This window comes from Rattus norvegicus, chromosome 3 (genome assembly GCF_036323735.1).
Source record: "Rattus norvegicus strain BN/NHsdMcwi chromosome 3, GRCr8, whole genome shotgun sequence".
Classification (NCBI taxonomy): Eukaryota; Metazoa; Chordata; class Mammalia; order Rodentia; family Muridae; genus Rattus; species Rattus norvegicus.
Genome location: NC_086021.1, coordinates 138,384,146 through 138,410,303, shown reverse-complemented (window position 1 = coordinate 138,410,303; position 26,158 = coordinate 138,384,146). Strand labels below are relative to the sequence as shown.

Below are 26,158 nucleotides of genomic sequence, written 5' to 3'. Positions count from 1 at the left end.
AAAATCTCAGAAGTCAATAAGATATAATTAATCTCGGGTAGAAAGACTTTCTAAGCTTAGGAAGTCCTTAGATGTGGTGGTACGTAACTGTAACCCGGGGCTGATGCCAGGAGATTACACAAGGTGAAGGCCAGCCAGGGCCACATAGGAAGCTCGTGCTAGCAAGGACTATATAGAGAGACCTTGTGCACTAGCTTCTTTCAGTTTTTGTAACAAATACTCTGACAAAAAGCAACTTTGGTTACAGTTCATTTAGGAAGGGAAGTCACAGTGCTAAGACCTTGAAGCAGATAGCCATATTACCTTCACAGGCAAGAGCAAAGGATGGCCTGAAGAGATGGCTGAGCAGTTAAAAGACAGTACTAGCTGTTCTTCCAGAGGGCCTGACCTCCATTCCCAGCACCCACTGGGCAGCTCATAACCATTCCCAGGGAATCCAGGGCCGTCCTCTGATCTCCATGGGTAGTGCACACACATAGTGCAGCACACAGACATGCAAACAGAACACTCATACACATAAAATTAAAGTAACAGCAGAGATGAGTGGGCACATCCAAGCTTGCTTGTTGTTTAGCTTTGCCTTTCTTAGACTGTCGAGGGTCCCTTGCCTAAAAAATGATGCCTCTGGTGCATAGTGTGCTGGTCTTACGTCAAACTAGACAGTCCTCCACAGATGAGTTCATAGCCAGCCTGATCTAACCTCGTCCTTGCTTGTTTTGTTTGCTTGTCCACTTACTCATGCTTACTTGGCTTTTTCTACTCATAAGGTCTCTATTCATACACAACGGGGAATGATTGCTACCCACAGCTGACTTGGTCTTCCCACATCAGTTACTGATCAAGACAGTCCTCCATAAACACACCCACAGACCAACTTCTTATGACAATTCCTCAATTAAGACTCTTCCTAGGTAATTCTAGATTATGTCAAATTGACAGATTAAAAACTAACCATCACAACAGGCATATACTTTTAATCCCAGTATGCTAGAGGCTGAGGTAGGTGGATCTCTGTGATTTCAAAGCTAGTCTTATCTATGGAGCTAGTATCCAATAGATCCTGTTACAAAGAGGAAACATCACACCATGTCTTTAAAAAATTAAGTTCTAAAGAAGGGCTAGAGAAGACTCAGTGGTTAAAGTACTTGCTTAACCTGAGGTTGGGCATGGTGGCATGGGCCTTTTTGTGAGGTCAAAATATCCTGCACTGTTGCAGGATATTTGATCATACTGTGAACCCTGAAATTGCTGTTCCTTGGAGTAGAGTTTAACATGGGGTATGTGTGGAGGTCAGAGAAAAACTTGAGGGACATGATTCTCTCCCCCACTTTGTAGATCTCCAGGCATCAAACTTGTCAGGTTGTCAAGCTTGGCCGCAATCACTTTTACCAGCCAAGCCATCTCACAGGCTCAGATAATTCTTAAAAAATGGGCTAGCTGAGCTTGATGACATTTGTCTGTTGGAGGCTGAGGCAGGAGGCTCACTGTGAGTTCAGGTGAGTCAAGGCTACATAGCAAAACCCTTCTCAAAAAAACAAAGATAAATTTAAAAATCTGTGCATCAAAGGAGACTCGGAAGAACGAACAACAACCCACTGAGTGACAGAAATTCTTTTTATGATGAGAAATGAATACCTTACCTGGGTGAGGTGACCCAAGCCTATCAAAAATGCAAGGTCATCCTCTACGCCATGGTGAGCTGCGTCCGACCTGGACTTCACGAACCACACTCAAATCTCTCCCATCCCCTAAACCAACACCTTAGAAGGAAGTGGCATTTTTAGTTTGGGAAAATGTATATATATCGAAGCCAGTGGGACAACGCATGCCTCTGATCCCAGCTGTTTGAGAAACTGAGGCAAGAGGATTGTGAGTTCAAAGCTGCTTGGGTCCTTGGTGAGACCATGCCCCTCCAAGTAAAAGACCCTGTAGTGGTCTTTTTTCTCCTGTAGGTGAGAGTTGGAGAGCAAGTCTGTTTCTAAATTCATTAAATAATAACTGGGAATAACTGAAAGGCAGCTGTCCTGTGTGTGCTGACACCAGCGGGACTGAGATCCTGAAGATGGCTCTCTGAAGCTCCTCCTCCTCCTCTTTCCAGGACTCCACCAGCGTGGTGGCTGCCCTTCTCATAGACTTCCGAAGCTCCATCCTTCCTCATCTCCCAGTTCATTTCCACGGATCAAGCAATTTCCTGATGATTGCCCTTTTCCCCAGATCAAAGATTTATCAAGCATTTTACTCAGAGGTAACATCTGTTATTAATTCGCAAAATAGATACCTTTTTTTCCTCATAGCAATTTAAATGGTAAGATGGTACCTTAGAAAAAAAATTTTTTTAAAGATTTATTTATTTATTTTGTATGTGAGTACACTGTAGCTGTCTTCTGACACACCAGAAGAGGGCATCGGATTCCATTACAGATGGTTGTGAGCCGCCATGTGGTTGCTGGGATTTGAACTCAGGACCTCTGGAAGAGCAGTCAGTGCTCTTAACCACTGAGCCATCTCTCCAGCCCCCGCCTTAGAACAAATTAATGATGATTTAAAGTCAGTAGTGGCTTATTCCTTTATTCCCAGCGTTTGGGAGGCAGAGGCAGATGGATCTCTTGTGAATTTGAGGCCTACCTGGTCTCCATATTGAATTTTAGGCCACCTAAAGCCACATGGTAAGACCCTGTCTCCAAAAAAAGATACGGAGTTGGGGCCTGAAGAAATGACTCAGTGGTGAAGAGTCTGCCACTCTTGTAAAGGACTGTGGTTTGATTTTCATCACCCACATGGTGGCTCACAACCATCTATAACTCCAGTCCAGGAGATCCAGTGCCCTTTTCTGGCCTCTGAGGGCAGTACACACATGTGGTGCCAAACATACAGGCAAAACACCTGTACAAATAACTATAAGTGTTTGGTGTTTGGTTTTTTTTAATTAGAAAGAACTAGCAGTGATGTCATTAAAGTGATAGTTATAGCCAGGTGTGGTAGTGCAAACTTGTAATCCTAGTACCTAGGAGGCAGAGGCAGGAGGATCAGGAGTTCAAGGCTGACCTTAGGTAGATAAGGAGTTCAAGGCCAGCCTGGGCTATGTAAGACACTCTCTAAAAGCATAAATAACAACAAAAAGATTAAAAACAATGTTGAAGATTTAGGGAATGGAAACGTTGCAGGTGTTTTGAGTGGTGAGGGATGGGAGCCTACAGAAATGAAATCTGCTTGTCCCCTCTCATGTTCAGTAACAAGCCCGAGCTCACTATCCTACCTATGCTCTCCTCTGTGGACTGCAGTTCGCTCCCTGCCTTTGTAAATGGCTCTACATGGCAGTCTACTCACAGCTGTGCTCCGTACATATTCTATAAGGGAAGGAACTGACCACAGATTCCATGACTCCATAAGGTATAGTGGCACATGACTGTTATTCCAGCACTTTGCAGGTAGGGCAGGAATATCAGGAGTTCTAAGACCAACCTCAGCTACAGAGCAAGCATGAGGCCATCTTGGGCTATAGGAGATGTTGTTTCTAACAGAGAGTGTGGAAAGGGGAGAAAGAATGAATGGATTATGTGATGTACTTAGAGACGAAGCCATAGCCAGAACAGTGACTCGGATCATGGCTGGTAGAGCTTCCTGAAAGGATGTGGATCACCTTATGAGCAGCATCCCTTCTTCAGGACAACCATAGAATACAGGGGACAAAGCTGAAGAGATCTCATCATGCTGTGTCCCCCCTCCCTGCTGGGCCTTCCTGCCTGCCACCTGCTCATGCTTGCACTGCTCCTAGGAGCCTAGACATAGGTTAAAGCATTCCTTTCAGGTGTCCCTCTGCCCCTGAGGCCACCACTGCCTGCTGGTCCTGCCACCAGGGAGGAACATGCTCTTGCAGCAAGAACAGTGTTCCTGACACCTTATTCCAGGCTTCCTACTTCTTGAAGGTCACAGTCTGTGAGAACAGGAACCCAGAAAGGCATTTCTGGCTCTGAAAAGCACTGAACAGAATTGCTTTCCGGTGTCATTTGAAGCCAGCTTGTTTGTAATGATGTTGTTCTCTGCATGGACAGTGCTGATTTTTAGCCGTCATTGGGTCCCCTGTGCATTCTCTATCCTGTTAGGCTTTAAAGTGTTCTTTGTTTAAATTCTGTTTTGTTTAGGTCTTCTCCCCTTGGCAACAGCAAGATAACTCAGGGCTTTCTTTAAAAGTGATCCAGGAGGATGGATTATCTGTGGAACAAAAGAAATTGTAAGTGGCTGTCCCCAGTGTTTGTGCTGGATTCCCTAAGCTTTGTGGGTGTGCTTTCTCTGCAGGGTGACTCACGTTATGTAACAGAGGGGTCTTGGCTTCTGAAAGGGCCTATAGTCATGTCACTGTTGCCCACACGTAGGTGGTAGGAATGCTTGAGGAAACAGACAGACAGACAGATGAAATCCAAGCTGAGGATGTGGCCCAGTTGGAAGAGCACTTGCCTGGCGTGCATAAGTAGCATGGTCACCCATTCCTGTAATCCCAGTACTTGAGAGGTAGAGGCAGGAAGAGCAGAAGCTCAAGATCATACTCAGCTATGTAACAACTTGGAGGCTAGCCTAGGCTACTTGAGACTCTAGAAAGGTAGAGGGGGGAGGAGGAAATCTGGTGATATCTTTTTGAGATTTCTGATGCTGTGATAATACCATGAACAGTGTACAGAAGGAAGGATTTATTTGGGCTTATGATTCCAGAGGAATGAAGAGTCCATGATGGTGGATTTGGGCAGCAGCTAGCTAGAACAGCAGCTCCAAGCTCACACATCTCAGACTACAGACAGGAGGCGGAGAGAGCGATGGCGTATCTCCAGCAAGACCTCTTTCCTTCTCCCCAAACAGCCACCAACTGGGGGCTTAAGTATTCAGATGCCCAAGACTTTTAGGGTACATCTCCTCAAAGCACTGTAACTAAGAATTACAACTGAGACCTTGTGAAAAAACCTCAAAACCAAGACCACCCTTGTATGGGCATGACAGGCATGACAGGCATGACAGCTGCCACACACTGGCACCCGGCTCTAAGTCAGTGCAGTACTTACTTGGGAGGTATTGACTGTTATGTTTCTGGCTTGGAGACTTTGGAACTAGCTGTGTAAGGTGCCTTTGCTTTGGGAGGTGCAGCACTAATCAGCCCTTGGTGATCTAGGTACTCCAATGCACAGAAGCTCTTCAGTGCCCTGAGCCATCCTGCACAGGACTGGAGCTCCCCAAAACTGCTCTCAGCTAAACTCCCTGAGTTGGACCGGTGAGTTCTAAGCATGTAGCTCTAGACATTTACTGTTTCAGCTTTTGAAATGTACGAGGCCTCAGTGTTGGTCCTTTCTGAGCTCCTTCATTATAGCTTCTTACGCCTGGAAAGGGTAGTCACCTGCCACATACACATATATATCATAGAAAGAATCTCTCTAAGGGTTATGTTTTAGCACTTAGGTAAGAAGTTACTAATATGAGTGGACATGTCAAAAGAGGCTGGTGACAGTGATGTGACAGTTGTCTTTGTTTTTCTAGGTTTCTCCAGCATTTTGCCCTTGGCAGCATTGGTCAGGAGCCTGTGATGCGAGCCCATCTTCTTAGCCTGCTGCAGCAAGCTGAGACCAGCCCCACTCACAGATTAGAGAGTGACAAGGTAGAGGAGTTCACCAGCCTGCTGGGAGTTTATAGTGGGATAATCTGCAGGCCTGCATCAATTACCAGGGCATAGGTGGAGTCCTTCCATAAGTGTGTCCCCTTCCCCAAGTACAGATAACGAGACACAGGAAACCCACTTTGTGCACAGACTGTCAGGCCAGACCCCATGACAGGGACCCACTGTGACATCTTGCCAAACCCTCCTTGCTTCTCCAGGTCTTTTAAACTCTCCCTGTGTGTTCTCAGACTGTCAGTTCTTTGTGGTTGTGACAGTGACTGAACCTACTAGTGTATGACACCATGTCTTGTTAGAAGAGGGAAGGCTGCCCATATTGTGGTCACCAGGATGAGCATTTTCTTCCCCAGGATAGACCTTAATGTGCTCCTGCCTCACGTTTCCCAGCACTTGCCTCACCCACCGTTCCTTTGGAAGCTGTGTTGTTTCTGTGGAGTGTAAGGTGCTCGTCAGAAAGGCCGACAGACCTTCCCTTCCATAGAACACTCTATTTTTCCTTTAGATGACAGGTTGAAGAACAAAAAGAAAAATGCCTACCTTGTGGTAGTTTACTTAAAAAGTGCTACAGGAGTGGGCTTTAAATAAGAGCACCTGGCTGGGTGACTCCTAGGAAGCCCACACCCAGGGCTGGAGAGATGGCTCAGTGGTTCAGAGCACTGGTTGTTCTTGCAGAGCAACTGGACAATCTGATGGAGACTTTTTTTAATTGAGATGCCTCTTCCCATTTGACTCTGGCTCCTGTCAGGTTTAGAGAAAACTACCCAGGACCTCAGACTTTGCCATTCACTCAAAATCTGAGTGAGAGCTAGTGAACAGCCGTGCTGAAGTCCAAACCCACAAAGCCTTGCTCTGGACTTGGGTTTCTTTCTCTCTTCAGGACTCCTCAGTGGAATTAGAAACCCACATGGCTTTCTTTCCTGTAGGTCGTCATCAGCATTGTAACTGGTCTCCCAGGCTGTCATGCTAGCAAGCTCTGTGCTTTCCTGGTCACTCTACATAAGGAGTATGGCAGGTTCGTATGACATCTCCGTTTGCTTCGGGAAAGAGATCATGGCCTGCCCTGGTGTGGGGAAGCATTAGACATCTACTGGCATTTAACATGGCGTTCCTGACACAGCAGTCATCCACTGTCTCTTCATTACACTGCATTTACAGGTTAACCAGGTCCTCACATCTAGGACTTTGTCCTGTAAGCTTTCTTTTTATTTAGGGGATAGAATTTTATTACTTCAGGATAGCCTTGAACCTGCTGAGGCTGAAGGTGACTTTGGATTGGATCCTTGATCTTTCTGCTTGCATCTTCCAAATGCCCAGTTTGTGTGTGCTTCTCTCTTCCTCCCTCTTCCCTCCCCCGCTCCCTCTCCCCAACCTTGCCTCTGTCTCTCTGACATAATAACCAGAACGACCTCAAACTGGTTAGCAGTGCTGTGCTTCAGCTCTCTGACTGCTGGCATTATTGACATGTGCCACCATTCCTGGTTCTTACTCTAAAAGTCTGAATTCGTGACCTTCCCATTTCTTACTAGCTTTATGGAGCATGAAGCTAAAGCCATTTGATTCCGGAAATCACTGCCTGGCCAGAAGTCTCTCTCTCGGCGGAGGCTTCCGGGCCATGCATTACCTGTCTTCCCCCACTCCCACCCCATGAAGATATTTCCTATCAAAAACTCCATGGATTTGGGTTTCAGGTTACTGAACTTCCAGTCCAATTAGTGCCCTCTGTCTTTTTTTGTGATGCCACAGTAGCCTTCTCTCCATAGTCATTGGCAACGTTATCTTTGAGAATACTGGTCACATTTATATCCATGACTGACTTCTCAGGACCAAGCCGTATGTAGCCTTGTGCTTAGATTACCTTTGCTGCTTCCAGATGGATGGTATACCGCCAAGTCATGGACAGCTCTGAATGTTTCCATGCTGCCCACTTCCAGAAATACCTTTCCAGTGCCCTGGAGGCCCAACAGAACCGCTCTGCCCGCCAGTCAGCCTACATCCGCAAGAAGACCAGGCTGTTGGTAGCACTGCAAGGGTGAGTGTGGAGACCTGGGAATGGAAGTGAGAGTGGGGGCCTCGGCTTCTTGTTACCTTCTCTGTGCCCTAATGCTATCGACACTCCTCAGGAAGACCAGGGTGCTGTTGCCATAGCATGGCTAAGGGGAACTGACGGCCGCACGTGTTTTGGTTTGGCTTCCATATTGTAGTATCTCCAAGAGGTGAAGAATCAGGAGAGCTCATAAAAGTTCTCCAGTAATTCTTAGAGTGACAGTAGTTTAACCTTGCCGTCTAGACATGGAAGCCTCATCTGTTCTACTCCCCCCTCTTCTGGAATTGCAGACGTGGTGCCTACATAGTTTATAAGTGCCATGCCCATTTCCCAGTAGTTATTCCAGAAGAGTTTCATGGGACCCACAGTGAGAAATTTGCAGAGTACAATTGAGCAGGGAGTTTCTACTTTCTAACTCCAAGTCCTAAGTCCCTGATAAGTATCATTATTGTCAGAGGGAATGTGGATCTTCTGTCTCTGTCTCTCTGTCTCCTGTCTCTGTCTGTGTGTCTGTGTGTCTGTGTGTGTGCTATGGAGATGGATGTATGTGTATATGTGTACCCCTGTGTGCCCACCTTTGCATCATGGCCGTGCTATATCTCTGACTTACTCCTTTGAGTCAGGGTCTTACACTGAAAGTGGAGCTAGGCTGGCTGCCTCCTGTCTGTCTCTCACAGCCCTGGGGTTACAGGAGGCACAGCCATGTCTTTTTTTGCCCTGGGTGCTGAGGATCCAGACTTGCATCCTCATGCTTGCACAGCCAATGCTTTACCCACTGCTCCAGAGAACTCCTGGTCACCACCCTTCCATGGAGGACTGCCTTAAAGTCCTTTATCACCTGGACCCAAGAGGGAATGTGTTGGGTCAGAACAGAACAGAACAGGGCTGGGCTTGTTTCTAGTGTTATGGTTGTAAAGAACCTTTGTGCTATCCTCACAATAATTAGTGTTTGCAGCAGCCTGTTGTTTCCAGTAAAGAATAGGCCCAGATCCAAAGCTCTGTTTGGATTCCTGGTGTAACGAGGGGACCTGGAAGGAGCTGGGATGGCGTTCCTGAGGAGGGAGGCAGGTGCAAATGTGCACTCTTGGGCCTTTCTTGCACTCGTAGACCCTGTTGCAGTCTGACCCCATCTGCGGTTTCCTTCTGCCAGCCCTTTAGGCCATGTGGTCATCAAAGGGAGAATCTGGTTTGTTTTCTGTTGCTTGTACTAGTCAGAGGAATGGATCAAACCAGCATCCCTACCTTCTGCCCTTGCCAGAACTCAGAGTCATTGGGAGTGGGGACCTGGAAGAGACTTTGCCAGTTTGTCAGTATCCACAGCTAGAGTCGTTTCCATTTTCTATTATTTCAGAGAATATTTTTGATTCCTTATCTGACTGTAGGTTTGTGAAAATGTTGGACATGTACCCAACATTCACCTAGTCATACCACAGAATGTGAGGGACCTCAGTGGCTACTGTAATGGACGCCAGTCAGTAGAACAGCTATGTCCAGCCATGATGGCACACACTTACAAATCCAGGACTTGTAAGGTAGAATCGGGAAGATCAGCCTCTGGCTACATAATGAGTTCACGTCAGCCTGGATTATATGAGGATAGCAGCTAAGGGCTGCAACTCTTTATTAAGGCACCTGGAGATTCAACTCAGTTTTTTTATCCAAAAGGTAATGTACAGTTACCTGCTATAGCTTGTAAAGCTACTCCTTGGCACTGGGCATTACTGAGTTGGTAAGGAAGATGGCGGGGGCTCCTCGTATCAAGCGTTTTTCCCTCTTTCGTCTTACTGTGTGGTCTGGGCTTCTGCACGTGCACCGTAACACTTGGCTCGTTTCTCAAATCCAGCTTCTGTTTTCATCAGTAGATCTCTGATTTCTTTTTTGAAGATTTTTTTAATGTGTGTGAGTGTTTTGCTTCCGTGTATGTATGTATGTGTACCATGTGCCCCTATGGGGGCCAGGAGAGGGCATCAGATTCCCCTAGCACTAGAGTTAGAGACTATTGTAAGCCACGATGTAAGTGTTAGAAACTGAACCTCAGAGCCGCCTCTCCAGCCCTGAGTTTTGGTTTTTTATATGTGAGTGTCTACATATGTCATGTGTATGCTGGTGCTCACAGAGGCCCAGGGAGAGCATCAGATCCTCTGGAGCTAGAGTTACAGGAGGCTCTGAGCTACCTAGGGTGAGTTCTGAGTCTCAAACTCAGGACCTCTGGAAGAACAGCAAGCTCTCCCAGGTGCCAAGCTTTCTCCCCAGTTCCTTTGCTCCCCCATCATCAGCACACCTTAGGTCTTTGGAAAAAAACTTGTGATAAGACAGAGCTTTCTTTAGTTTCCAAAGTAGCATGTTTCCACTCAGCTTAGCACCATCCCAGAGGCATGAGAGCTACTGTTTCAAAAACGAAAGTAAAGAGTTTTTATTTGTTTCTGTTCCATTTTTTGAGACAAGGCCTCATTTCTTATGAGCTAACCTCAAGTGTAGCTGAGGATAACCCTGAACTTGTGACCTACATCCCAAATGCAGAGTTATAGGCATGTGTCCCTATGCCCAGTTTAGTACAGGCAGTGACACTGTTGCTTCTACTCCAGCAACTAAGCCACACCCCCTGCTCCAAGAGTGCTCCTTTACCTTTAAGAGTCGGGTATATAATTGCCAAGCTTTTAGGGATAGGGTAGGCGATAGCAAAGTAGACATGGTTACAAAGGGGATCTTTTGTTTTGGAAATTTAACCATCTTGACATAAAATTGATACACCTAAAATAAAACAAACAAGGAAAGAGCAGCCTTGTTCCATAGCCTTAGTGGACCGGCACCTTGTTACCTGACCCATGCTGGCCTCACTCTCAGAAGTCCTTTCCCCTCGGAAATCCTTTATTTTCAGATGTGTTGCTGTAAAGGCCTCAGGTTCCTTCCCCTTATACCATGTACACACTACACATATATACATGGAAGCAGTGTTGGGGTTCTCTGCACCCAGGCCCACACAAGCACTGCACTGGATACGGATGTATACATGTCCAAGGAGAGCAGCCAGGGAGCAGGGGCCAGCCAAGACTCACTCAGCAGTTTCTTGAGCAAGCCAACCATAGTGCAAGCCAGGTATAGTGACAAAACCCTGTAATCCTTACACTTTGGAGGCTAAAGCAGGATTCCACAAGTTCAAGGCCAACATGTTCTAGGTAGCAAGTTCCAAGCCACCTATGGCTACACAGCAAGAGTCTCTCTAAAATGAAAAACAAGTAAATAACACTCAAACAGCCAGACTCCCATGGGGAAACTCTAGAACTTAGCACAGCCTGTTCTCCCTGAGTATCTGATGATTGGGCAAGGCTGTGAGGACGATGTTCTAAGCTGGGATAAAGCCAAGGGCCTTTTTACAGGTGAGTTGATCACGGGAACTTAGGACATAGCTCTGGCAGGCTGCACCCACTCCCCACCCACCACTGGTCTCCCTAAGACCCATACAAGCACAGGTCCACCTGACCTGTCAGACTGCCATCGGGTTTAATATCTCTCCATAGACTCAGAACCTTTGATAACAGTCTGTGTCCTGTGGGACACTGCTGTCCTCTGCAGGGTGAGGAGGCCCCTTCTTAGAGCAACCTCAAGGTCTGATGGAGGTCGAATGTCCAGTCTATTGATCTGTATTGCTTTAGGCTTCAGAGACTGTAACACTGAACAGACACCTCATTGCAGAGAACTAAGTGAGGAAAGGCGAGACCCAAGAAGCACACAAAGAAAAGCAGCGAGTCTGTCACTGACAGTCGGTGTGCTCAGGAAAACCTGTGGGAGGGAGACACAGGGGTACAAGAAGCATCACCATGACTACAGTGTCTGTAGGCACAAGATGTCTCCCGAAGATGCCACTCAAGGAAGCTCAGAGGTAGAGCACTCAACTAGTGTGTGCAACACTGAGTTCATCCCCAGCACCACAGACCCCAACAAAGTGACACTGAGCAGAAACCAAAAGGAAGCCAGGCAGGCGGTTGCCGAGGAAAAGAGCATCCCAGCCTGAGGAGCAGAGTAGAGGTAAAGCTTCCCAGCCTGAGGAGCAGAGTAGAGGTAAAGCTTCCCAGCCTGAGGAGCAGAGTAGAGGTAAAGCTTCCCAGCCTGAGGAGCAGAGTAGAGGTAAAGCTTCCCAGCCTGAGGAGCAGAGTAGAGGTAAAGCTTCCCAGCCTGAGGGAGCAGAGTAGAGGTAAAGCTTCCCAGCCTGAGGGAGCAGAGTAGAGGTAAAGCTTCCCAGCCTGAGGGAGCAGAGTAGAGGTAAAGCTTCCCAGCCTGAGGAGCAGAGTAGAGGTATGCCCGGCACGTTCTGACGATCCAGGAGGCCAGTGTGCTGGGATTAGGGGACAGGCTGGGATAAGTAAGGAAATTCCCCCTGCACTGAGAGGTCAGATGGTGCAGGGCTGCCTGGCCCTCTGTAAGGGCCTCAGCTTCTGCTCTGAGATGAAAACCACTAAAGGGTTTGGGCAGAGCAGTAACTGGATCTGTCACAGGGCTTAGCAGAGCCCTCTAACCTCTGTGTTGAGAACAGTTTGCATCAAGGCAGGACAAAAGTAGGGGAGCATCTGGGAGACCACTGGGGTGTCCAAGGTAAAGTACGGTAGCAGCCTGGACGCAGTGGAGTGTGAGCAGTGGTCTCTTTCAGGTTTATGCTGAGGCCAAGAGAAAATGGAGTCACAGAGGACCGGGATCTTTTGGCCCAGCATCTGAAAGAGTAAAGTCCCCTGGGCTTAGAATAACAGGAACTTGGGAGGAGCCTGCTTGAGGGTTTGGATTACAAACCCTCGCTCCTAAGGGAAGACATCAGACTGGTTCTGTAAATCAAGCTCGGAGGGAGATCCAGGCAGAGATGGGAAGAGAAATGGTGTTTGATGGATCTGATGACCTTGTGAAATGGGAGGAGACGGGGAAAGAACTAAAGAAAACAGAGTCTGGCAGAGCCCCTGCGTTATGACGAGAAAACACAGTCTACCTCAGAGCCCTGTCGCTAGGTTCTAATCTACAGAATAGGTTGGCTCCTGCACCCACTCTTCCTCTGAGGGGAACGGAAAGAACTTGGGAATGCAGAAGCACTGGATTCTAGGGGTTCTAATCACAAAACGGGCTAGCGCAAGGGACCCCGTGGGTCTCCCTTCAGCTCTCACACACTCAGCGCTCAGTTCTCCTCACTTCCCTATTCTATAGGAAGCTAACCATCTTTCTTCCTTTAGCTACACAGACGTCATTGATGTGGTCCAAGCCCTGCAGACTCACCCAGATCCAAATGTCAAGTCCTACTTCACCATTGGTGCTGTCACAGTGTGTGTGGAACCCCTGAGCTGCTACATGGAGCACAGGTAGACACTTAGTACCGCCTCCAGCCCGTGGTGTGGCCCTGACGTCAGCAGCAGTGAGTTTCCCTCCCCACCAGAATGAGACAGGTCTGTATGCAGGCTTGGCTCGTGCAGCCACATAATGAGTGAGATACAGAAGACAGACTTCACTCAGCCCTGCGAGAACAGGAGCCTTGTCTTTTCAGTGCTTAGTGCATAGTAAGTGTTCGTGAAGGATCTGTTGGAGGGTTTTGGGTTCAGTCCCATGCAATGCTAAAAAAAAAGGAAAGAAGGGAACAGAAAGAAAAGAGGAGGAAAGTAATGAGAGAAGAAGGGAGAAAATAAAGAAATCTGAGAAAAGCTAAATGGAGTAGCTAAAGGTCTATAATCCCAGCACTCAAGAGGCAGAGATGAGAAGATCACTAATTAGAAGCCAACTTAAGCTGAAATGAGACTCTGTCTCAAAGGAAGAAGTACTTAATGACTAAGTAGGTGCTCAAGGCCAGCCTAGACCCTGACTCAAAAGAGCAAAACGAACAGTGAGTATGCCTACATATGAGTGTGCCACAGACATAGTTTATAAGATGTTAATGGGCTAAGTGGATAGCCATTTTTTTTTCTTTTCTTTTTTTTTTTCCCCCGGAGCTGGGGACCGAACCCAGGGCCTTGAGCTCGCTAGGCAAGCGCTCTACCGCTGAGCTAAATCCCCAACCCCAGTGGATAGCCATTTAAATATAAAAGTAAAGCTAAATTGCATGGATATTTAAATACAGAAGCCACCATAGGCCACAAGAAACCTTTTCTCAAACAACATAAAAAGAAACACCAATATCCTTTAGTTGGATTAAGAAGAAAGTCATTGACACAGTGGTGCACGACTTTAATCCCAGCACTTGAGAGACAGAGGCAGGCAGGGGTCTGTGAGTTTATCTCCTCCAGCTTTTACATCAGCAATTTACTGGCCTCTTCCCACGTCAGAGGTCTCATGTCCAGCCTGTAACAGGATATGATGCCTTGTGGAAAATCTTTGTGAATTGCCAAGGGCTGCTATGAGAAAGGAGGCAGGTCTCATGAAGGGCCTACGTGATTGAACTTCAAAATGACAGTACTTTCGGTCCCCAGCTCCGAAAAAAAAAGAAAAAAAAAATGACGGTACTTAATGACACAGACACTTCTGACACCCCACAATGGAGCCAGAGCCTCTGGTGTAGCCTCTGTCTTTGTTCCTGGTCTTTTGGCCCTGCTTTTAGCACACAGGAGTTCCTCCTAGAATCTTTTTTTTTTTTTTTTTTTTTGGTTCTTTTTTTTTTGGAGCTGGGGACCGAACCCAGGGCCTTGCGCTTCCTAGGCAAGCGCTCTACCACTGAGCTAAATCCCCAACCCCCCCTCCTAGAATCTTAAGGAACAAACCATGAGAGTTAGGCAAAATCACTGGATTTACAGCCTAAAATAGGAGTCACCAAATCCGGATCATATGGTATGTGAGCGGCTGTGGTTTGTGCTCCTAAGCACCACATGAGCTGACTCAGAGTCTTAGAGCTCTGTGGACCCAGACAGGCACCCTGTGTGGAAGGCCTGGGGCAGGATGCTAGTGTCCCTTCGTGTCCTCAGTGGGGACTTGATACAAGGCAGCTCCTCTCAACGGTGGTCAGTCCCCTCTCTAAGAGGAGTATTATAACATCGGAATTGTGTTTCTTATTTTAATTTTAATTATTTATTTTTATTTTTTGAGACAGGGTTCTACTATGTAGCCCAGACTGTAGATTAGGCTCAGGGTCCTACCTGTCTCTGCCACCCCAAGTGCTGGGATTAAAGGCATGCACCACCATTCCAGATCTGTATTTTGGGAGTGTGAATTTTTTTCTTCTCCATACTGAAGAGATAAAGACCAGCTCCATCTTGTTTGGTTTTTGTTTGTATCAGTGTTTTGGAAATGGGCCTCTGGAAGCCCTGCTGATCTCAGTCTCGATTTGAAAGGGAAAAGGCCTGCTGCCCCAGCTTCCCAAATACTTCCTGTTTCAGGCATGTGCCACCATGCCTGATGTGAACTCTCACTTGGATCTTCCCACCTCCTCCTCCCTCTGTCCAGTTAGTCGTCTTCTGCTTCTGTTCTGAGAGGCAGACTGGGCTGAGTTCAGTTTTCCCAGAATGCAGAGTGCCCTGGATCTCATTGTCCCAACACTTTGTGGGTAAAAGAGTAAAGAGAACTGAGGCCATAGCTTGCACATAAAGGAATACAGAAAAGCATGAGAAGGCCAGCCATGGTAGCACAAGTCTTCAGTCCCAGCGCTCAGGATGCAGAGACAGGAGGCTCTTTTCTCTGTGGGTTCAAGGCTAGCCTAGTCTACAGAGTGAGCTCTAAGATAGCCAGAGCTACACAGAGAGATCCTCCAAAACAAGAACAGCGATGATGACAACAAAAAAGAAAAAAGAAGGGAAGCATATTAGGGCCAGCAAGGTGGCTCAGCAGGGAAAGGCACATGTGCATGCATGTGCACACTGACACACAGACAAAGTACTAAGTAACTTTACAGAACAGAAGCATGGAACCTTGGACCCTGAGGCCCCTAGTAGAGTCCCCCATGGCCATAACTCTAATCATTTTCCCTTCACAGTCCCTCTTACTCAAAAAGGAATGCTTTTTTTTTAAAGATTTACTTTTATTTTATGTTTATGGGTATTTTGCCTACATATAAGTATGTGTACCACATGCATGCAGGGCCTGTTGAAGGCAGAAGAGGGTGTTGGATCCCCTGGAACTAGAGTTTCAGATGTCTGTGAGCTGCCATGTGGGTGCTAGGAATCAAACCTGGGACCTCTGGAAGAGCAGCCAGTGTCTTCATCTGCTAAGCCATCTCTCCAGCCCAAACAATATATTTTCTAAAAGACCAGCTTGGGTTGAGGTTGTAATTCAGCAACTCAATGATAAATGCTTCTCTGACCCCAGAAATTACAAAGGTGGAGCTTGGATGAGGCAGCCTTTTTTCTCTGTTTCCTGTGATGTGAAGAGCTCCCAGTACCCTCCCTGCAGTGTGGCATGTAGGAATTCCATGGACACGGGCTCCAGTGTCTTATGTTGTATCTGGGATACCTACAGCTTATTCTTTGCTTGCATTGTCTCCCAAATCCATGCTTTTGTAGGAAATAATGATCACTTTGAAATAAATGGTTTTGAAATATTTTTTTTCTCTTTAGATTTCTCTTTCCTAAATGTCTTGACCAGTGTTCACAAGGTAAGCAATATGTTCAACTTCCTGTTTATATGCCTGTCACATTCTGATATTTGTTGCCTTTCTGAAATCTACAGCATATGGAATTGTTCCAGGGAAAACTCTGGCAACTTCCTTGTATCTGGCTGGGTAGACATACGTCCTCCAGAATTTCTCTTTTAATGTACTAAAGCCCCCCAGCAGCAGCAGAAGCTGCCCTGGCCTTGCAGCCAATGAACAGTAAATGGAACCTCTAAATCAGCAAGATCCTTAGGGGTCCTGGAGATCCAGAATAAATGATAAATTCCCTGCAGTGCTGCTGAGATGCTCAGTGCTCTCAGGGGATGAGCCTGGGGTGTGTGTGGGAGGGGTGGCCAGGGATGTGCCTGGGGGCGGTGCTGACTAGGGATGTGTTTGTTAGGTTGAGCTTTCTGAATCAGCCCAGCAAGCAGATATGTGACAGAAGAAAACAACTTGGTGTCCCCAGCATACTTGTGCCCCACTGATCCCATTGCCAGTCCACAGGGACAGGAAAAACTGCTGTCTTAGCAGACAGCTGAGCAGGCTGTTGTGCAGGCAGGAGGCTAAGGAGGAAGAATGTTCCTGCTGGACTTGGTATACCAAGTAGTGGCAGTCCCCTTCGCTTTTTTGAGACAGAGTCTCATACAGTCCCACCTGTCTTCAAATTACTGTGTAGCCCAAGTGAGCCTGGGACTCATGATCCTCCTGCCTCTACCTCCCACATGCTGAGAGCAGAATAAACTGTCACACCTCCTTCAGCAGCAAGAGTGAAAGGAAGGCTGTCTGGATCTATCCATAATGTGTAATCCGGTAGATCAGGATTTGTTGGGTTTGTTGGTTGTGGTTTGGTTTTTCAAGTCAAAGTAGCCCTGGTTGTCCTAGAACTCACTCTGTAGACCCGGCTGACCTCAAATTACCTGTCTCTGTCTCCCAAGTGCTGGGATTAAAGGTGTGCACCACAACGCCTGGTTCAGTTCATAGGACCTGTTGACAAAGTAGTTGTAGGGCATAAATTGGAGAAGAGATATTCAGGATGCCTCTGCTTTCTAGTTAGAGGACTAGGAACACTGGGGAGAGCTGGACTGGGAGAGAGCATTGGAGAAGAAGAGAGGCCTTCTGGTCCTGGGTTCTGGACTTGAAAGCCATGATCAAAAGGCACTGACAGGTAGTTGAGATCCAGATGTGGAGTTGAAAAGGTTAGAAGACTAGAGACGTGAAGGAGATTGGGAAATCCTGGAGGCTGAAAGGTAAAACGAGAAGAAACAGTACTTCAGATATCAAGGACAGGAAAATTCAGTTATATTTAATGTTGCAGAGACCTCAAGGGAAAGACAGTTTAAAAACAACAGCAAGTATGAAATGCATCGGTGACCTCAGAATCTGAGTAGACAGGTCAGAAGTGAAAGCAAGCCTGAGTTACAATAGCCGGTTAGACATTGCAGTGCGTGAATGGGAACAACGTCAGGGCATCAGGGCAGTGACAGTGGAGAGAATACTTTTAAAAACTGTCATTGCTAACAAGGCGTGATTAACACTTTTAATCCCAATACTCAGGAGGCAGAGGCAGGTGGATCTCTCTGAGTTAGAGACAAGATATAGTAAGTTCTAGGCCAGTCTGGGACTATATAATGAGACCCTGTCTGAGAAAATAATTGCCATTTCTGTGAGAGAGTAGCAGTCACAGGCTACAGTAAAAACATCTGGGTTGTACAGTGAAACTGGTTTTGTGTGTGTGTGTGTGTGTGTGTGTGTGTGTGTGTGTGTACACCTGTATCCGTGTAGCCCTGGCTGTCCTAGAACTAACTTTTCTTCTGCTTTCTGTCTTTCTATCTTTCTGTCTTTCTGTCTTTATGTCTTTCTGTCTTGTCTGCCTGCCTGCCTGCCTTCTTTCCTTCTTTCCTTCTTTCCTTCTTTCCTTCTTTCCTTCTTTCCTTCTTTCCTTCTTTCCTTCTTTCCTTCCTTCCTTCCTTCCTTCCTTCCTTCCTTCCTTCCTTCCTTCCTTCCTTTCTTTCTTTCATGGTTTTCAGGGTAGAGTCTCTCTGTGTAGCCCTGGCTGTCCTGGAACTCTCCCTGTAGACCAGGTTGGCCTGGAACTCAGAGATCCACCTGCCTCTGCCTCCCAACTGCTGGCATTAAAGGTGTGCAACACTATTTACTGGCAGGTGAGACCCTGTCTTTAAAAAAACATTATATTTTTCTGAATTATTCACTGAAAGATAAGCCTGTGGACTGGGAAAGCCACTGGTGTTGATGGAGGACATCTGGCTCTACAGCTACAGCTGGGAGATGAAGGCCGACTAGACAGTGACAACTTCCGAGGAAGTCTTAACTAGGCAGGTAGCACTCACTGACCCACCTGGACTTGGTGGCTCACACTGACAATCACAGACTTTGGGAGTCTGAAGCAGGAGAATTGTCACACGTTCAATGGCACCTTGGCTACAAAGTGAGATCCTGTCTCAAACAAACAAACTAACTAACTAACAAACTTATAAAATCATGGTGACCTTCCTTGACCCTGTCTGCTTGTCAGTGTTGAAGCCACAGTCTTGATGTTTCCCCTTCAGCATCTTTCCACGTTTCTTTGTGGAACATAAGCACAGATGGCCAGGTCCCCTGGCAGAGAGCCTGGAGGAAGGGCTCTGTCTTCATTATCCATGAACCTAGAGCAGCCTGGGCTGGCATCTCAGGTAGAAAGACGCTTTGGTGTTCATCCTTCTAGGCTGAGCCAGGCTGAATTCCCTTAGCTCCTCGTAGTGCTAAGAGAACGGTCCCTTCCAACACATTGTTCAACAGCAGTTTGTCTCAGAGTTTGTACTTGCCAGCATGCGGGCAGAGGAGCTTAATGCCACCCACCGATTCTTTTCTTCTCTCCTTTGGAGATCCCTGGCTGTCCTGGAACTTAGTGTGTAGACCAGGCTGGCCTCACAAGATCTGTCCACCTCTGCCTCCCTAGTGCTGGGTTACAGGCATATACTGCCACACAACTGCCCAAATCTTGTCCCACTGAATGCCAAGGAACTCGGGAGTTGCAGTGTCTTGGTAAATTATCTCCCATTTGTATCTGGGCCTGAGGACTCTGGGCTGACGGACTTGACTCAACCTTGGATGCACAGGAAATGAAAAACATCAATTATTTGTGTTCCTTCTCACTAGAGAATCAATGACTGTCTTGGAAGTGGCTGTTTCTATGCTTAGTACTCTGCAGCATTCAATGATAGAAAAGGCTCCCATCACATTCAGCAGGGCCCATCACAATGCTGATATAAGCAAACTGAAGGTGTCTTAACCCCCTGCTTTCAGGAGTGCATATAGATAAAAGGAGGGTGTTTCATTTATTCCTAGGCCACTGAAAAACAGCAACCATGTTTCTCTGATCCTGGGAGCAGGCTAAGCTGGGCTTCCCGCTTACAGCTTAGCTGATAATCTTAGTCAGTCTTAGTGTTCACTCCTGATGCAGAGCAGAAAGAAGCTCCTGACCCCCCACCCCCCAGGGTGAAACTCCTCACTGTGGCCTGTGTGCCCTGTGTGCTGGACAACAGCTCTACCTGCCTCACAGCCGGCATTTCCTCTTGGCAGGTAGCAGTTTACATAGCTGGGCTAAGGAATGCCAGAGGTAATCCTTTTGCCTTTTCACTATGCAGTAAAGTCCCTTTTCTGTGCCCAGTTCCTGACTTAGAATCCTACCCCTACAAAGTGAGTCCATGGAGTAGTCCAAGCAGAACATTAGACGGGGTTCATCTTTACAAACCTCACAACCTGGGCAAGAAAGGAGCCAGGCTAGGCCTATGTCTGTGACTGTAGTACACACTGCTTAGAAAGACAAGTTTGTACTAGTTTGACTTGTTCCTTCTGGCCAAGAAAATGCCATAGTCTCTAGGCCCCTCTAGATCTTTGCTAGCTTTTCCTGGCTCCTCACTACAAGACCTACCACATTGTCTGTTCTGCCTGTGGTACTCTTAGTCACTTTACGGGTCTTGACTCCATTTTCTACTAATCCAGGATATACTGATACTTTAGGGATTCCATCTGCATGCCTGTGGTGCCACATTTGGGGCATTGCCTTCTGACCTCGACTTAACTCAATTTCCAAAGGCTCCAGTGGCTTCTGTGGCTGTACCAAGGCGTGGGTGTCTGGCATCAGGCCTTTAGGCAAGCCCATGATGTTTCCTGTTTCCCTGCAATCCCCAAATACAGGTGTCAAAGCACAGATGCCACCAGTGTCCCCTCATTTGGAGGCCTCACTGCACTGGCAGTGAGGAAAGTTTATCTTTTTTTTTTTAAAGATTTATTTATTATATATAAGTATACTGTAGCTGTCTTCAGACACACCAGAAGAGGGAATCAGATCTCATTACAGATGATTATGAGCCACCATGTGGTTGCTAGGGAATTGAACTCAGGACCTCTGGAAGAGCAGTCAGTGCTCTTAACCGCTGAGCCATCTCTCCAGCCCCGAGGGAAGTCTATCTTAATGTGAAAGGGAATGTGAGTAGCCTTTGCAATGTGAGCCTTTTAAAATAAATGAAGAGAAACAGGGAATTTCTCCTTGTGATTTTTCACTGGTATTCTTGTGATTTTCCAATGATACCACCGCTGCCCCCTTGGGTTGTGGTTTCTCCCTTTAAATACCCTTTCTCCCAGCCTCTCGGGGGATATGAGTCTCGACCCCAGTGCACTGGTTCCTATCAATAAACCTCATGTTTAGAGAGGAGAGGGTGAGAAGCCATGGCAGATGATGTTAAGATTCTGCTCTGTGTATTTACAGGTTGTTATCAATGTTCCTAAGGGATGGATGGTACCGGGCTTTGTATGTTTAAGTGGGCAATTATATCTTACCAATTGGGTCAAAAAAAAAAATAAACCTCATGTTTATTACAGCAATAAATAAATAAATAATAAATGAAATGAAATGAAATGGCTGGAGTGGTAGATTGGAGGGTAAGAGCACTTGCTACTCTTCCATTAGGACCCAGGTTTGCTTACCAGCATTAATATGGTAGCTCATAACCTTCCATAACTCCCTGAAAACAACACCTTCTGGCTTCCATGAGCTATATGCACACCTGTTTTCACACACACAAACACATACACATAAATTTAAAATTAAGAGAGGTTAGAGAGATGGCTCAACAGCTACTAGAACTTACTGTTTTGTTTTGCTTTTTTGTTTTGTTTTTCCGGAGCTGAGGACCGAACCCAGGACCTTGCGCTTTCTAGGCAAGCGCTCTACCACTGAGCTAAATCCCCAACTCCGAACTTAACTGTTCTTGTAGAGGACCAGATTCAGTTCCTAGAACCCTCACAGTGGCTACCAACCTCCTATAACTCTGGTTCCTGGGGTTCTAACACCTAGCTTCTTTGGGCTCCTGCATAGACATTGCACATACAGATGCTTGCAGACACATACACATAAATAAAAGTCTTTAAAAATATAAAACAAAACTAGGCATGTGGCACATACTTTTAGGCCCAGCACTGATATGTGAGACTGGCTTAAAAAATCATCTGGTGTGTGCTGCGACCTGAGTGCCTGGGTCTTGACACCTGACTTGAGTAACAGGGAAATGAAGAAAGAGACAGGAAGGCTGGACCAGGTCGCCATGAACTTCTGTCAGAGATGTGCCAGCAGCTAAGAATCTCAGATCTTTTCTTGTACACAGCTCAAGGAAAAGGCAGGTTTGCTAACCTTGGAAGAGGCACTCTGTGGAGAAGCAGTTGGATTACAGTAGATGGTTTCAGCTAATGATTAATCATTTATAACAACTATTCTTGGGCCAGAGGAAGACTTTACCATCCTCTGAACCTGACCCACAGAGGGGGCTGTTCTCATGGGTCTGAGGTTTTGTGTTCCTTGATGTGGCAATGTTCATGTCATGGTTTTACCACCCAGCTAGTATTGATAATTCTTAACACCAGAGAATGGGACTACTATTTTTCTAGTTTGGTATATATTTAAATGGTTTTCATTTTATTTTATTCTGTGAGTGTTTGCTTCATGTATATGTACATAGACATATATATATATACACATACATAGATATATGTATGTATATATGTATGTCTATGCACCATGTACATGCCTGTTAAAGATTGTAAGTCACCATATGGTTGCTGAGGACCAAACCTGGGTCATGTGCAAGAACAGCGAGTGACCTTAACCATGGGGACATCTCTTCAGCCCCTATGCTTGAAATTCTCACAGAATGATATAGATAAAAATTATTTAGCCATGCAGTGGTGGTTCGTGCCTTTAGTCCCAGCACTCAGGAGACAGGCAGCTCCTTGAGTTTGGAGCCAGTCTGGTCTACAGAGTGACTTTCAGAGTGACTTTCAGGACTCTGAGGGCTACACAGAAAAACCCTGTCTTTAAAAAAAAAAAAATTAATTAATTAAAATATTGACTAGCCAGGCAGTGATCTGTAAATGTAAAGCCAATCTAATCTAAATAGTGAGCTCCAGGCCAGCCAAGGCTACAAAGTGAGACTTCATCTCAAAAAATAATTTTGCTGAAGAACAAACATGTGATTGGAGAGGTTCTAGATGTGTTTCAGTTGGTAGCATGCTTGCCTGCGGTTTGAGAAATGCTGGGTTTGATCTCTAACACCCCTAAATCAGTGTGTGCCTATAATCCCAGAACTCAGGAGGTGGAAACAGGAGGATCAGAACTTCAAGGTCATTCTCTGCATCCTGGCTACATGAGACCCCACCACCACCAAGGCAGATTATCTTACAGCAGAAATGGCCTACATCAGTGTACACTTTGTAAACTCGGTCTATAGCTGTGTAAATTAAGTGAGTCTGGATGAGGTGTAATTAGGTTATAATTAATTATGCTAGGATGGGTAGTCCCTTTGCTGCTTACTAAATTCTCCATGGTTTTGTGGATGTGACAGTAAGATAAAAGTGATGTCATTGTTACCCATTCTACAAATCCTTATCTGGGCTCCTTTCTTAGTATGTCATTGTATGAATATCTGTATCATCACTGGTCTTAGAACTGTGTGACTCTGAGTATAACTGTCAGCACCTAACGTGTAGGTGGTCAGTCGATGGCTGAGCTCCTGAAGCCAGATGGCACAGTTTCTGAGAGGCTGGATGGAGAGAATGCGGGAAAGCTCTTAATCCAGAGCTCCAGAACAACGAGACCCGAATCGAGAGGTTAAACTGGATCGGAGGCCTTGAGGTGCCTTAGTGGTAGAGTTGCTTCCACCAGAACCAGAGAACCTGCGTCCACTCCTGCTGCCCACGTGGGAGAGGAGAGAACCTGCGTCCACTCCTGCTGCCCATGTGGGAGAGGAGAGCTGGCTCTTGGAAGGTTTTATTGTGCACATGCACATGCACATGCACAATAGGTTTTGAGAGTGTGAAAAGGAAACAGCAGTTAGGCCTGGTGGCCCAAGTGTGTAATCCCAATATGTAGGCTCCTGAGTCAGGGTATTGCTGGGAATCCGTGGCCACCCCGGGCTACGTCATGATCTCCAGGCAAGCTGGAGCTGCGTCTTAGTAAAATCATATCGCAAAAAGCAAAAAGCCAGCCATGCAGTGCATGTCTGTAATCCCAGCATTCAGGAGGCAGAGGCAGGCAGATCACAATTTGAAGGCCATTCTGTTCTACATAGTGAGTTTTAGGCCAGCCAAAACTACATGTGAAACCGGACTCAAAAATAAAACAAAAGCTAAGGAAACACGAAGCAAAGTGTATGAGAGTAGGAAGTGCAGTGGCTAAGAGGTGAAGCCCATGTACTCCAAGATGTTTCCGAGAAGGGGAGAAAGAATGGTGGTAGATCTGTCAGTGTTGGCAGAAGTGACCAAGGAAAGCTGGTCAGCAGAAAGAGCAGAGGTTCCCTGCATCCCCAATCAGGATTCTAAAGGCTGATAAGTTTTTGTTTTATTCTTTAGGCGTGGTGAGTAACGTGGTATTTACCAGCCACACAACGGAGCAGAGGCACCCTCTCCTTGTTGAGCTGCAGACCCTCATCAGGGCTTCCAATCCTACTGCAGCCTTCATTCTTGCAGAAAATGGGATTGTTACAAGGTAAGCTTGTACAGACTCCACTCAGGGCCCAGCTTCTCAGCTGGATACAGCACCCGGCTGGCTCCAGGGTCTTCCCACTAAATCTCAGGCACACATGGTGAAAGGAAGAACATAAGAACACACCACTACACGGTGTCCTCTCACCTCCACGTGCTTGCTGGCGTGCACACGTGTGTGCACACACACACACGTAAAAAACATATTGTTTATTAAGATTTAATGTATATGTGTGTCTGTGCACTACATGCATGCCTGGTGCCCACAGGGGCCAGAAGAGGGTGTCAGATAATCTGGAACTGAAGTCATTGATGATTGTGACCTACCATATGGGTGCTAGAAATTAAACCAGGTCCTCTGGAAGAGCAGCCAGTGCTCTTAATTGATCTCCAGCCCTGTAAAGTGCTGGTTTTGTTTGATAAAGCCCTGGCTAGCTTAGAACCCTGCCTGCCTCTGCTTACTAGGGTGTGTATTAAAATCAATCACCACTCCACTCTTGTATAATACAGTACTTCTAATGCTGCGTAAAAGTCACCAAGGAGACCCATTTATCACCATGCTATAATTCTTTAGATATCCTGCTTTGTCAGAGTCACTCACACATTGAAGACTGGAAATTAGAACTATCTCTGATGGTCCATGCATTAAGGTGCAAGAGAAATCACTTAGAGAATGCAGAGAAATGACCTCTTTACTTCATGGTCTTGGTCCAAACTGTGAACTAGTAATACAGAATTTGTAAAAGAAAAAAAGCACTTGTTATGCAGCAATTAGATTTTCTCCAGTGGCAGACTCAGAGGAATACAGTATTTTATATAGTTTCAGTTTTTCAAACCATGTAAGTAACTTATGTATAAAAATATATTTACATACATATACATATTCATATGCTAGTCATGTGTTTCTCAATCCCCAGCATTTGAGAAGCCAAGATGAGTTCAAGTTCAAATCAGCCTGGGTTACATACTAAGAACTATCTTAAAAACACAAACCGGGTTGGGGATTTAGCTCAGTGGTAGAGCACTTGCCTAGCAAGTGCAAGGCTCTGGGTTCGTTCCCCAGCTCCGAAAAAAAATAAAAATAAAAACCACAAACCAGCCATGGCAGGCAAGATGACCTAGCAGGTAAAAGGACTTGCCAGCAAGCACGGCAGCCTGAGTTTGATTCCTGGAATTGCCATTGAAGAGGAGAGAAGTGACAGCACAGTAGTCCTATAACATCCACACACAACTATAGCCTCATGTGTGCACACTCCATAAGCAGCATGTGGGAGGTACATTTCTGTGGGCCTTGGTGTGGAAGACAGAGGTCAACTTCAGGTGTGAACCCACACAAAATAAATTTAAAAGAGAATAGTTTTAGCATCCAGGGAAATACCTCAGTGAGTAAAGTACTTGCCCTACGAGGGAGGACCTCAGGGCAACGCCCTAGACCCAGTCCCTCCTTAAAAAGGCATAGGATGGCGGACTGGAGACAGGACTGTGTACCACAGGCTTGCTTGGTACTAGGAAGGTCAGCCAAGGGCATGAGATCCCCTGGAGCAAAAGTATGGATGGTTGTGAGCCACTAGGAGAGCCTTGACTCAAAAGCATGTCTGTCCTTGTATGGACAAGGGGTCCAAGCCAGCTCTCCAGCCCCCACCTTTACATTCTTAAGATCTGGCAGGCACGGTGTTGACCAAATGATCAGACTGCAAAAGCAGTACTGGGGCACTCTGCTGTCATATGGCTCTCTGCTGTGAGTTAATGAGGACAACACCACCTGGTACTGATCCCCGTCACCACGCAGAACAGGCTTGGTGCTTCCTGTCCACAATCTCAGCACTGAAAACAAAGAGGAAGGAGGATCACATCATCCTCAGCTACTTAGTGAGTTCAAGAC

The 26,158-nt window shown here is 46.4% G+C and overlaps 1 protein-coding gene across 7 annotated transcripts in view; it reads left to right on the top strand.

Moving 5' to 3' along the window:
• Positions 1 to 26,158, top strand: part of Dnaaf9 (dynein axonemal assembly factor 9) — a 134,741-nt gene that overhangs the window by 95,408 nt on the left and 13,175 nt on the right. For 6 of the 7 annotated variants that reach the window (XM_039105694.2, XM_017591986.3, XM_063284379.1 and 3 more), the window contains 9 exons: positions 2,099 to 2,245; positions 4,143 to 4,231; positions 5,159 to 5,257; positions 5,521 to 5,638; positions 6,580 to 6,668; positions 7,527 to 7,685; positions 12,911 to 13,036; positions 16,208 to 16,245; positions 24,145 to 24,280. In XM_039105694.2, coding sequence (XP_038961622.1) covers positions 2,099 to 2,245; positions 4,143 to 4,231; positions 5,159 to 5,257; positions 5,521 to 5,638; positions 6,580 to 6,668; positions 7,527 to 7,685; positions 12,911 to 13,036; positions 16,208 to 16,245; positions 24,145 to 24,280 — 1,001 coding nt within the window. The remainder of the gene's footprint in view (positions 1 to 2,098; positions 2,246 to 4,142; positions 4,232 to 5,158; positions 5,258 to 5,520; positions 5,639 to 6,579; positions 6,669 to 7,526; positions 7,686 to 12,910; positions 13,037 to 16,207; positions 16,246 to 24,144; positions 24,281 to 26,158) is intronic. The other variant, XM_063284380.1, reaches the window with a different exon arrangement.